The 12,839-nt window shown below is 41.0% G+C and overlaps 1 protein-coding gene across 1 annotated transcript in view; it reads left to right on the top strand.

Moving 5' to 3' along the window:
* LOC121289974 (AP-3 complex subunit mu-2) overlaps positions 1–3,899 on the top strand; it is a 28,855-nt gene extending 24,956 nt beyond the window's left edge. Inside the window, exons 7-8 of the mRNA XM_041209999.1 lie at positions 192–336; positions 1,667–3,899. Of these exons, the coding sequence (XP_041065933.1) occupies positions 192–336; positions 1,667–1,767 (246 nt within the window). The 3' untranslated portion in view covers positions 1,768–3,899. The remainder of the gene's footprint in view (positions 1–191; positions 337–1,666) is intronic.
* The last annotated feature ends 8,940 nt before the right edge of the window (positions 3,900–12,839 follow it).

The following is a 12,839-nucleotide window of genomic DNA, read 5'->3' on the forward strand; positions in this document are numbered from 1 at the left end:
CTTTACATGGAAACCCGGAAACAGGATTTTCTTTTTTGTTGTTGAAGGTTTTAAGTTATATCTTTTGCTTCAGCTTCCCCCATTTCACTGCAGTAATATGTTCTTTGCAGTGCTGCAATGATATTGATTTGAGTAATTTCTAAAAAAAAAATCTATAGGCTGTATCATTTGCCATAAACTTCTTATTGCAGATGCTGTCATGGGATATTGGGAAGATAAACCCGCAGAAGCTGCCCAGCCTGAAGGGCTCCATGAGCCTGCAGGCAGGGACACCCAAGCCGGATGAGAACCCCAGCATTAACATCCAGTTCAAAATCCAGCAACTGGCCATTTCAGGTAAGAAGTGCAGGAAATATTTATCTTGGTCTCTAACATGCTGCAGTTAGGTGGTTTGCTTTTACACTCTTGGAGAAAAGGGTGGCTGCCGACCTGCATATTGTCCTTTAGCTTGGCGGTTGAGGGTTACCGTCTCACTGCTGTTCACACACTGGCTGTCTGGTTACAGATTTGCTTTAACTTGATGGTGACAGCAGCTGCCAAGTTTTGTTTTCTCATTTTCATTTGCTCTTAATCTTTGCTCTGCTTCTTGCGGACAAAGCTGTTCCACCTAGAGGTGGACAAGCCATTGAGGCAAATTGGCCCTAACTTGAGAAAAATGACTTGAACTCTTCCCTGCAGTTCTACTAGTTGTTCTACTCAAAGATTGATTGTGGTTTTAGATCCAAAATAGTAGCAACTTTGCTTCTGAAAATAGCCCAGACAAGGTTTTCCATTCCCTGACCCTTGAACTTACAGCTTACTGAGAGGATTGGGTGCAAGTGTATAAACATTTTACCAAAGAAAGTCATGCAAAGAAACAACTTACAAGAATTTCCTTGAATCTTCTTTATCTTTTGCTTTCTGTTAAATATCGCTGTCTAACAAAGGTTATCTTTATCATAGTGCACTGCAGTAAAGAACCCCCGTTTCTCCTCACCTCTAGAGTCAGAAGTGGTCTTACTGCAATGGACCAAATTATATTGACTAATTCCTGAAAAAATGGAGCGTAGTGGTGTGTAGAAAGATTTGAAAATGTCCTGATGGGATTCTAAACATGAATCTTAAATGATGGACTGAAAGGAATTCCTTGTTTGTATTTTTTCTCTGTTATCCATTTAAGAAATAAATAATGAAAACTTGCACTTATACAGCACCAAAAGGCAGCTAATTGTTTGTCATGATGACATGAAGGCCTCCAAGAGTGGAGAGCAGAACACTGTTGTGTTATGTGCAGTGAGTTTCAGCATTAATCATTCTGTTTGGGCTTTTCACGGCTTAGATGGAAAGTAAGTATACTTTCTGCTGTTCCAATCTCGGAATAGTATTTTAAATTACAGCAGTGTGCCATTTTGATTTCCGATCAGCTATCATTATGACTTGAGTGTGACTGCAGATATGTTTTCAGTTGCAGTGTGGAAGTGGATACAGATTGTCAAAAGTGACTCCACTGATAACTTTACAACTGCCAGAGTCAAATTTTATCTATCTATTCATTCTTCCAGCCTTTCTATGTTGCCTCCAGTTGTCCACAAAGTGCAATTTCAGTACTGTGTCATACACTATACTGAGTTAACTTTTCTTACTGGAATAAAGCCTCCTACTGATATTGTGTTTTATCTTGTCTTAGGTTTGAAGGTAAATCGACTGGACATGTATGGTGAGAAATATAAACCATTCAAAGGCATCAAGTACATGACAAAAGCTGGAAAATTCCAAGTCCGAACGTAATAACTGTTCTGAAGTCACATGTTGCAGCAGCAAAACTTTCTTTCCTTAACTGTTTGCTTACCAATGGAATGTTCCTCTTTTTGTTGTGTGTTGTGTTGGTATCAATACAACCAACTTGCATGGTGAATCATGTCTCAAGGACTTCAGAACTGAAATCTCGATGTTAACCTACAATGTTCTTGGCGTGAGCCAAAGGTTTTAGACTTGATATGCCCAATGGTAAAGTTTGTTAGTCTCCCTCATTTAAGGAGTACAGTTCATCATCAACTAGCCTGTCTTCAAATAAAGTGTTATCACTTAAATATAATTAGAAACTATCATTATCCGGGATAAGATAAAAGCTGAAAATTTGCCACATGGTGCTAGTTTTGCATCATAGAAGTACACAGAAAGCACTGTTATGGAAAGCAGTATTACTGTGTTGCATTGTATCTCAAGAAACCGTTGCATTTGATCAGATTTGGCATTGTAATTTTGCATCGTCATTATTTCAAATAATTTATTGTGATAATTTTGTTTTGTACTGTTACTGCCCATCAAAAGGACATGTTGATTTTTCACATGACCTTTTTTACTTATTGCATGTTTCCTAATTGTTGAATGGCTCTTGCTGTTCATGAGAGGAAAACTGATATTTCAGTATTCAGTTAGCCTAAATACCTGGTGTGCACACATCCTAAGGCACACAGTCTGAAACTGTCCGTTTGTGTCCTTACATAAATTAAGTATAATAGAGTGCAGTACTGCATTCTCTGTTGACCTTTTATGAAGTGGCTGTCAGTATTTTCTGTGCTGCAATGAAGTGCTGCAAGGTTATTTCTTAGATCAGTTTTCCAAACACATTTTATTTTAACATTTTCCTGGCCATGCCTGTACACAATCCGTTTAAAAAGTATTGCGTTGCCATCTATTCATGTCCCTAATGTCTGTGGGATAAGTCTTTTGTAGTAACTAAAATTATTGAAGTATCTTTATACTCTGTGATTGGAACATTTAGTATTTAAATAGGTATATTGTTAGTCAGCACCATTTAAGATCATCTTAGTAATTAAATAAGGCAAGGTGAACATCTCTTAGAAAAACAGTTGAAGTTCCTGAACTTGAATGACTTGCATATTTACATGATTTTCCCACCCTTAGCCTTTCCTGACTTTCAACATTTTCACATGCAACAATGATTCATGGATAAGTGTGTCTTATCCTGATTTTTAGCACGCTGTTGTTTACCACTCTGATTTGAGGTGCAGCTGGTAATGGGCTAAGCAGGTAACATCTTAATTATGGAACACCATTTGGCACCAATCAATTATGCTAAGGTTAAAATTTGAGTAAGTAACAACATGTACTGATACTCAACTGTTGAGAATGCACAGAACAAATTGTCTCCTTGTTCTCACCAGCCACCCACTTCTCCCTAGCATGCAATGTTAACCGTACAAAGGGGAATGATGATGGATTGTTTTGCTTTTTCTCCCCCCTCACACGTTGCTTTGTGAAAATGCTAAAATTTTGAAATCTGCTGCTGTAAGAAGACAGATCTTGCAGTCTCACAGTTCACTTTTTTTATTAATGGTTACTCTCTTGCTCCACAATTGTGTGAAGTTCAACATTTGAAAATATTTAACCCCGTTGATGCAAACAACTGAATTCAACACTGGGGACCACGACTAACTGAATTTGACAAGAAACTGGGAGACAGAAAACATTCAATCCAAACTGATGACATAAGAAAGCAAAATAGACACTTATTCCCTCTTTTTCTTCATCATATTCATGATGAAGGCTGAACTTTTTATATTTGGTTAATGTTACTATGTTGAGTTCCCAATAAAACAAAGTAGATGCAACTATTTGAAAGTGTAGTACAGGTTCGCATGTAACAGACACCAAATTGGTCAATACTATTACCTCATTGTGTTCTTTTGGGAGACTTGGGCCTTGCAGGTAGTACAATGTTTTAATTTATTTTCTCTAAGTATTTGGACATATTTAATAGAATAAATACTGCTGCAATCTCCCACTGGGTAATGTTAATACATAGTATGATTCTATCGTGGATCAGATAATTTTGCTTGACAAGTGTATCTGTTGGTATTTAGCATTAAACGCAGTAAAACATTGTTACAACAAAATGTCTGCAGAATATTTGTTTTCTTTACTTTAATCCTTTTTCTGTGAGCTCACAGAATGCAAAGCTTTGTGAGACAAACAACACTGGGTGGGCCTGGCATCAGACAGACTTACCACAATTGGATTGGTTAAAGACAATGCTAAATTTTACCATTGCATTCTTTCTTTTGCCAGCCTGAAATTAAACTTCTTTTGGTAAAACTTTAACGTGTTTCATACTGTCTCAGTTTTAGCCTTGCACATTCTTTTCCCATCTGGAGCCCATTGCATCCCCTTCCAAATGCAGTGACTGTTAGCCAGATAACACAAGTGCAATACCCATGTCAACCCTTTGACTGTAGTTCAATGGTTGTACAAAACCTGCTACTCGTATCTCTTGCTGTTCTTTCCCTTAGGCAGTCCCTTGGGACCGAGGATAACTTGCTTCCACTCTGGGCATGTGGGTTCTGACGTGACTAAAAAGTCCAATGCTGGATCTGCACACTCTGCCACAGGTGGAGCAGGTAGTGTTTGATGAGGCAGGTGGGTGGGATGCGTGGATTTTGGTACGCTCCTTCTGCTGTTTGCACTTGGCCTCCACCTGTACCTGTCGAAATGGTTGGCACCTTCGCGGATGCTTCTTCTCCAGTTTGGGTGATTCTGAGCAAGAGATTCCCACATTTTGGTGGGGATGTTGCATTTTTTTTTCAGGAATGCTTTGAGAACATTCCTGAAACGTTTCCTCTGTCCTCCTAGTAACCGCTTGCCGTGACAAAGCTCTGAGTAGACAGCTTGTTTTGGGAGTCTCGACAGACATGCAGATGATGTGGCCCGCTCAATGTAGCTGATTAGCCATAACCAGCACCTCGATGTTGGGGATGTTGACCTGAGATAGGACACTGATAGTGGAGTGCCTATCTTGCCATTGAATCTTCAGGATTTTGCGGAGGTATCACTGGTGATATTTCTCCCGGGATTTATGGTGTCTGCTGTACATTGTCCATGTCTCTGATGCATACAGGTAGCGCTGCAGTCCTGCAGACCACAAGCTTGGTGCCGGGTTTGTCATCAGTCGGCTGAAGGCTGTGCTGGCACACTGGAGGCGATGTTGAGTTCATCATCAATGTCTGCCCTCAGAGAGGAGGCTCCCGAGGTATGAGAAATGATCCACATTGTCCAATAGTTTACCATGGATCTTGATAGTTAGGGACATACATCCAGGAGGTAACCAACATCGTCATTACCCAATACATTCCAAAAACATTGATTCTATTTTTAGCACCTTATGATTGTGCCAATTGAACAAGAGCCTCACTATCAAAATTTCTTTTCTCATCCTCGCATACTATACTTTTCTTCACATCCCATCCCATGAAACATCTGTCAAGTCTTCCATGCTCCATCAAAAATACTTTCAGCCAAAGTAAATGCATCTCGAAACTTCCACATGTCCTCCTGCAGCAGGACTATAATTTCCTCAGGATAAAAGCTATTCTACCACTTCTTTTCATATTATACATGTCATGAACATAATATTGGTCTTTTTCGAAGTGTTATGATCCTGTTAAGGGCTATTGATGTTTAAAGAAGAATTCTGAACACCCGGCAATGACAGAACTACACCACAAGATTTCACGTTTTAAAAAAAAAACTTTATTGTATATCAAAAGAATTAAACAAAACCAGTGCTATTAACAACGCTATAACAATATCTTTATAAGCCATAAACTCAGTTATGCTTTCTATTTCCTCTCCCAAAAATCCCCTTATCGTATGAATGCACATTCACTTTTCCTGGGACCAACTCAAAAGGTATATCACAGCTCTCTGGAATTCACTCTGATTTCTCTTCCGCGTACCAGCTATTTTCTAAGGTACAATATTTCACAGACGTCCTTCCACTAGCTTTGGCTAAGCGACCCTCCAATTTCTTAACCGACCTCACAACTCTGGATTCCACAGCTTAAGCATAGGCCTCCCTGTGACTCCTGTGTAGTGGCTTAAAATATCAGAAAACACCCTTGGTTTCAGGCTTCAATCTAGCTGATCACTTCCAGAACTCCAACTTCAACAAGGTTAATTGTCTTTTATTGTGAGGGTTACTGTAGATTTCTTCCCCTTGTTTCCAGCTAAACACATCTTTGTCATTCATCCCCCTTTCCAATGTTTTATACTGAATACCAGCTCCCAATTGCAGGCTGTAACATGGACGATAGATCGAGCATTTACTCGACTTCAGTTGTAGGTCTGGGTTTACCTCTCGAATTCCAAGGACCTACAAGCTACTTGAGATCCAAAGCTGACACAATCTCTTCGTTGCTTCTCTCAATCAGTTGCCTGCTGGCTATGCGCTAACTGAATTCAAAGATAAACTCAAAGCAGAATCTCATTAAGCTCCACTAATCTCCATGCAATGTGACACACCCAGCCTGTTCCCAGCTAGAAACGCAACCTAACTCCCTTTTAATTCCAAAACTTTCCTTCATTCTGGGAAACCACATGAATAACTTATCCTTCACTGGAATAACTACAAACATCACCTCTCTGGTTCTTTAGCTAAGTAAGCCCATCCGCTGTTTATGATCTTACCTTTCTAGCTGTTAAGCTCTTATGTCAACATGGCCCCAACCTTCTAAGTGTAATAAACTCCAAACTTGTTTGAACTGCATTTACTTCAGGGTTGCTTTTATCAGTTTCTCAGATGCCCTCATTTTCCTAAGGTTAAAAGTTATATTCTAAAACATATGAATTATTAACCAGATATTTGCAACAGACTTTATTGTTAAAATCATGGCCCAGAATTTCTGTGGAGTGGTAATCGCCGTTGGATTACCACTCCACTCTTTTTTGCTTACCCAAGTCTGGAGCTGCATGTTCCTCGCCCAGACTTCCAACCTGGGCCTGGTGGGAAAGGTGCACATCCTGGAGACTCTTCTGTGCAGTGCAACAGTATCGGGGAAAGTGAAGTCATGCCTCCTTCTCATGGCACTAGCTGTCAGAAACCAAGTAAGTTTAAAGGTCCCAACCACTTTGACAGGAGAGAAAGTAAGGGTGTGAGATAACTGGGTGAGGGGGTAGGATGGGCTGGGGGTGAGTCAGATTTTGGGGGTACTCGGGGAATTGTCGGGGGTGGGTAGTCAGGGGGTTGGAGAGTAATCAGGGAGTAGGGGGTTAGTTGGGGGATGGGATAGTCAGGGGGTCAGAGTTTGGGACTGTGGTGGGGGTGTCAGGGGGCTGGGTAGGTAGTTGGAGAGAAGGGGGGTGTTGATTAGGGGGTAGTATGCTGGAGGGTGGTTTGTTGTATGCGGGGTGGTCAGGGAGGTGAGGTGCTGGTTGGGATGATGGCTGGCAGGGTGGGTTTGGGGGTTGGGAGGGTAGTCGAGGGGTGGGGGGTGTTTGGGGAGTGGTAAGTCTGGAGTAAATGGTTAACATCAGGAACACCTGTTACGGATGTAACCAGGATGCAATATCATGTGACTAAGATCTGGTGAAAAACAGAAATACTTGTGAAGAGGACTGAGATGTACATAGATCTGTAAATAATCAAGAATGGTTTCTTTGAATAAAAGTTTATGGTAGCATTCTTAGGGTAACAGGCAAACCCTAAAGAAACCCCATCCAGACCCTGAACTGAAGATGAAAAATGGTGACAGCGGACAGAGCGTAAAAGGCCCATAAAAACTCCAAAAGAAGACTGCAGACCTGAAAGATCTACATACCCTCGTAAAAAGGGCAAGGAGAGAAAAGTGCAGACTCACCTGGAAATGAAATTTGAGGGTGCAGCAGAAGTAAAGTTCAAACAGCAGTGATCCGGATAACAGTTAAACAGCCAAAATTTTGAAGCAGCAACAGATCTAGAGCTTAGGGTAAGCAAGAGGTTTACATTGCTACTCTCAGAACTGTTCCAAAGCGTGGAAGGCTCACAACAGGCTCAAAACTGGGACAGTTGGAGGAAGTGATTCTCTAGATACAGAACAACTTCAGGTTGTTTTTGAATAGCTTCGTGACACATGGCATCCCAGATGGTGTGGTGTTCTGTTTGCTAACTAGCTGTTCCACCATTTTGTGCAGGAATATGGTTTCATGCATGTGACTAGTTCGCTGAGATATCCTTAGTCAAATGGAAAAGCAGAAAGAGGAGATCGAACAACTAAGGAATTGATGAAAAAGAACAAAAATATTAACTTAGTCCTTCTTAACCACAGAACCTCACAGCCAAAAATCAGGTTCTTGCCATCAGAATTATTGATGGGAAGAAAGCTGTGGATATAACTTCCAGCTCTACAACAAACCTTACAACTTAACATTACCTCAGAGGATTATGAGAAAGTAGGAAGCGTGAGGAGCAGCAAACAGAGTTGTTGCAACCATGTGGGGAAGAATAAATAGTGACTCCCCTAATTTACCACTCCGGGTCTGGTTGTAACAGGTTTTTGTTGTGAATTTAGCAAGGGTATGCTCTGCCAATACTGCAAGAGTCCCACCACGTACACTTTCAGATTATAAAGAATTAATCAGACAGGTTTTCCGAGTTTAAAATCAGAGAACGAGATAAGTTTGTTGAAGCTGCTTCCCGAATTTAGAAAAAACTAGGTAAATTGTGACCACCATTCATAGACAGACACATTCCCTGGGCCCACATACAAGTACAGATAGTAGAATAAGAGGATAGACTTAAAGATATTTTACAGTTTGTGAAGAAAACAAACAATCAAAGAAATATATGATTAACCGTCCTTTGGCTATTCTTGATGCAGTGGTTTCACATTGTAGCTGTTTTGTTCAGTTGTCTTCCTGGCTGCAGCGGTACAGAGCAGATTTCCACATTTTATCCCCAAAAGAGCTTGGTTTGCAGTAGGTTCCACTTCTTAGGATGGTTATTCTACAAAATCTGTGCACACTACTTCCAAGAGAGAGAGAGAGAGAGAGAGAGACCCGGTTCTTGCAGCCTTTCAGCATATCCTTCTGAACTCTGCTCTGACTTGGTAAAGAACAGTTATTAAAAAGCTTTGCTGACTGTATATTCCAGAGGAACTTTATTACCTTGCCTGCTGTAGTCATTGTGTTACAGAACAAGTAATTACATTTTTGATGTCTCATCTCAGAAATCTTTGAAGAGTAATAGTATAAAAGTCAACAGGAGATGGGGTCTTTCATGCTCCCCAGGAGGGGGAAGGGGGGAAGGTGGGGTGGGGGGGAGGAGGTTTGAGATTCATTCCTTTTCATCCCACTTTGGGGTGGAATCCAAGTATATTCAGCTAGCTGACAGTCTTTCCAATGTCTTAATAGGATTACAGTTTATTAAAAACCAGCCAGCAAAATAAAAAGGCATTAGGAATTGTATCTTTTTCTTTAAAAAAGACACATCCCCGTAACACAGTCAATCTCATAATTTCAACTCCAGGCACAAATCACAAGACTTGAAAGTGCTCCAGGCCAGGGAGAGAGTATGGATACAAGATCAACATAAAGAAGGCATAGTAATAGAAAGAGCTCCACAACCAAGACTTTATAGAATTGAGATGGACAAGGGAAATATCAGTAGGAACTGAAGAGCATTGATATCATTGGAAAAAAAAACCAATGGAACCTTGGACATACTATTTAGATCCGGATTGGGACAAGGAATCAGAAATGTTATGAGGATGTGCTTTTTGAAGATACAGTTTCTAATTTTTTTCTTTTTCTGGCTGGACTTTAAAAAAAAACTAGCACCCCTCTACAGACAATGGGAAAACTGTCCAGACTGCTGCAATATACACAATTTCACATTCCACCAAGTGGAATGAGGACAGACACTCAATCCCCTGGGAAATATAAAAGACTCCATCCCATGTTGATTCACACCACGCTGATACTTTTCAAATGTTTCTGAGATGAGACATCAAAATGCAATTGCCTGTTCTGAAACAAGAACTGTGGCAGGCATGAACTAGCACAAATTCTATGGAATGTGCTTTTAAGGACTTCTTACCATGCAGAAACGAGCACAAAAGACGATGCTGTACTGAACACAGGCTGTTGAAGCTGTGTGCCCTTTCTGTCCCTCTCTCTTTCAAAAGTGCTGTGCCTGGTTTGCAAAGTAACCATCCTGAGAAGAGAAACCAACTGTGAACTGAGATCTTTTCAGAAAAAAATTGCGGAAATCTGCTCCATATGACTACACCTAGTAAGACAGCTGAACAAAACGCAACGTGGAACCACCACATTAAGACCAGCCAAGGAACCATTAACTGTATACTGCTTTGTATTATTTTTCATGAACTGTAAAATCCTGTCAGCCTTAATCTATTACTCCGCCACCTGTACTGGTGTGTGGGCCCAGGTGAATGTATGTGACCATACGAATGGTGGTTGTGTTTTACCTGGTTTTTTTAAGCTTGTGAAATAGTTTCAATAAACTTATCTTGTTTTTTGTTTAACCTAAGAAAACCTGCCTGAATAACTCTTTTTAACCTCAAAGCGTAAATCGTGGGACTCTTACTAAATTGGCGAAGCATATCCTCTCTAAATTCACAAAAATCCCTGTTAAGTCAAAGTGGAGTGGGAGAATAGGGAAGTCATTTCACCCCTCCTCATGTCGTAACAGAAACTCTACAACCAAGCAGGTGAAAGACACTCCTCTCAAACAATGAGAGAGTGCAGTTTGTCTTCAATCTCAAAATGAAATCAGGACCAGATCAGGGGAGATTGGTCAAGGTACGACAGAGACTAACTCTGTGAAATCTGAGACTTTGTGAGGAGATGTAGGAATATGTATATAATTGGGATAAAGACTTGGGAGGAGATGTAGAGTAAAGGGTTAACATTAGGAGCACCTGATACTGATGTAACTACTGATATAACCACTGATGTAACTATGATGCAATGTACCATGACTAAGTGACTGATTTGTGGTGGGATGCAGAAGTACAACCTCATGTAGAGTACTGAGACATACATAGATCTGTAAATATACAAGAAAGGCTTTATGAATAACAGTCTATGGTAGCATTCTTAGGGTAACAGGCAAACCCTAAAGAAACCCCATCTATATCTTGAACTCAAGACAAAACAGTTGGTGGGTTTTGGGGGGGGGTGGTCAGGGGCTTGGCAAGGTAGTTGGAGGGAGGGTGGATGGAAGGTGAGGGGTAGTTGAGGAGGTGGGGAAATATTCAGGGGTGGGGGGCTAGTTGGGAGGGTAGTCAGCAGGCCCAGTGTCAGTGGGAGGGTGGGGCGGGGTGGGGGGTTGGTTTGTACCATAGTTACCCAGGAGTTAGAGGTGGTTTTAATCCTTCTAACTTTTCCTGGGTAACTATTTTGCTTAGCGAGTCGGAACTATCTGAAGTCTCTGATTTAAGTCAGAGTTTCAGATGGTTCCAGGCACAGGGTAATTGCCCATCGAAGGTTTAAACTTCCCAGACAATTCCTGTGCAGTCCTTGTGTGGGGACTTCTGGGGGCCCCCTGCACTTTTCCTGGGGTACCTCTGGGGTACAATCCCTGGGGAATGGAAGATCAGGGTCCATATTTCTTGATTATCAAAATCATCAATGATCGGTAAAGCAATAGTCAAGGTTTAATTAAGGTTAATACTATCTTCTCCAAGTTGCAATATACCCTGACATATAACGCCATTCGTTTTTTCTACCCTCCATTGCCAGATCCATCATATTGTCTGTGACTATACCAAACAAGATGCAGGTCAATTAATATCATTCAGGGTGATCAGATATGTTTTGAAAGAAATTTCATGTGGATTTTCTATGTGAATCAAACTAGGAAAAGTATTCAAAATGGAAACGTAAAATCACTTAATCATCGAGAACAGGAGTCCTGTACGTTCTGTTCATTGTACCTGGCTCTTTGAAAGAGATATCTAATAAGTTCCGCTGATCTGCTTCTCCCCAGAGCCCTACATATTTTGTCCCTTTCAAGTATTTATTCAATTACCTTACTGAATACACTTACACCAACTTTTCAGGCTGCGTATTCCAGATCATAACTCACAATACAAAAAATATTCTCCAATTCTCCCCTCTGATTCTTCTGTCAATTACATTAAACCTGTGCCCTCCAGATACTGACATTCCTGCACGTGGAAACAGTTTCTCCTTATTTGCTCTATCAAAACCCCTCATCATTTTGAACACCTTGTTTAAATCTCCCCTGATCCTTCGCAGCTCTAAGGAGAACAATCCAGCATCTCTATTTTCCACAGAACTGAAATCTTTCGTCTCCAAGGCCTTGATAGCTTCTAAAAGTGTGATGCCAGAATTTGACATAGATGAGGCCTAACCAGTGATTTATAAATGTTTAGCATAGCTTCCTTGCTTTTATACTCTCATGCCTCTATTTATCAAGCTAAGTATCATACTTCACACTTGGCAGATAAACAGTTCAAGTGATTAATATGCAGCCTAGTGCGTATGTTATAATCCAACCCCTAAGAATGGCAGCAGGCTTTGAGGTAGGCCAATGCACCAAGCATTTCATTGTGCATGTCCATTCACTTTTTCTGTAGGCTGTATCATTAAAGTCCTCACCTGAATCATCAGCAGCAGAACATGCATGCAACCTTGTCCTCCAGCAAGCCATTACCTGCACTAGCCTTTCTGCCTGTCCTGGCTGCAGGCTACTCGTCCCCACTGATTCACCACATGCAGGATCTGCCACTGTGGTACCCTCTAGAGTACGTATAGAGCTAGTATCTGAGCTGGCGACTGAGAGTGTGAGATCGAGTTTCTTCATCATCAGAGTCCTGCTCCTTTGGACATCGTATTGCTGCACCAGAGCTTGGCCAGGTGACAGCTCTTGGGTTTCTGAAAGGAGAAAGTCACAGGAGTAGGATGCAATGAGAGAAGGGGGAAAAGCAAGAGCTGTATTCTTACACCATCTGCAGCTGGTATATCAGAAGATATTGTGGGATGAGGACAAAGCTGGATGTGATAATGTGGATTAGGTAGGAACGCATCATCGTCATCTA

This window comes from Carcharodon carcharias, chromosome 17 (genome assembly GCF_017639515.1).
Source record: "Carcharodon carcharias isolate sCarCar2 chromosome 17, sCarCar2.pri, whole genome shotgun sequence".
NCBI lineage: Eukaryota > Metazoa > Chordata > Chondrichthyes > Lamniformes > Lamnidae > Carcharodon > Carcharodon carcharias.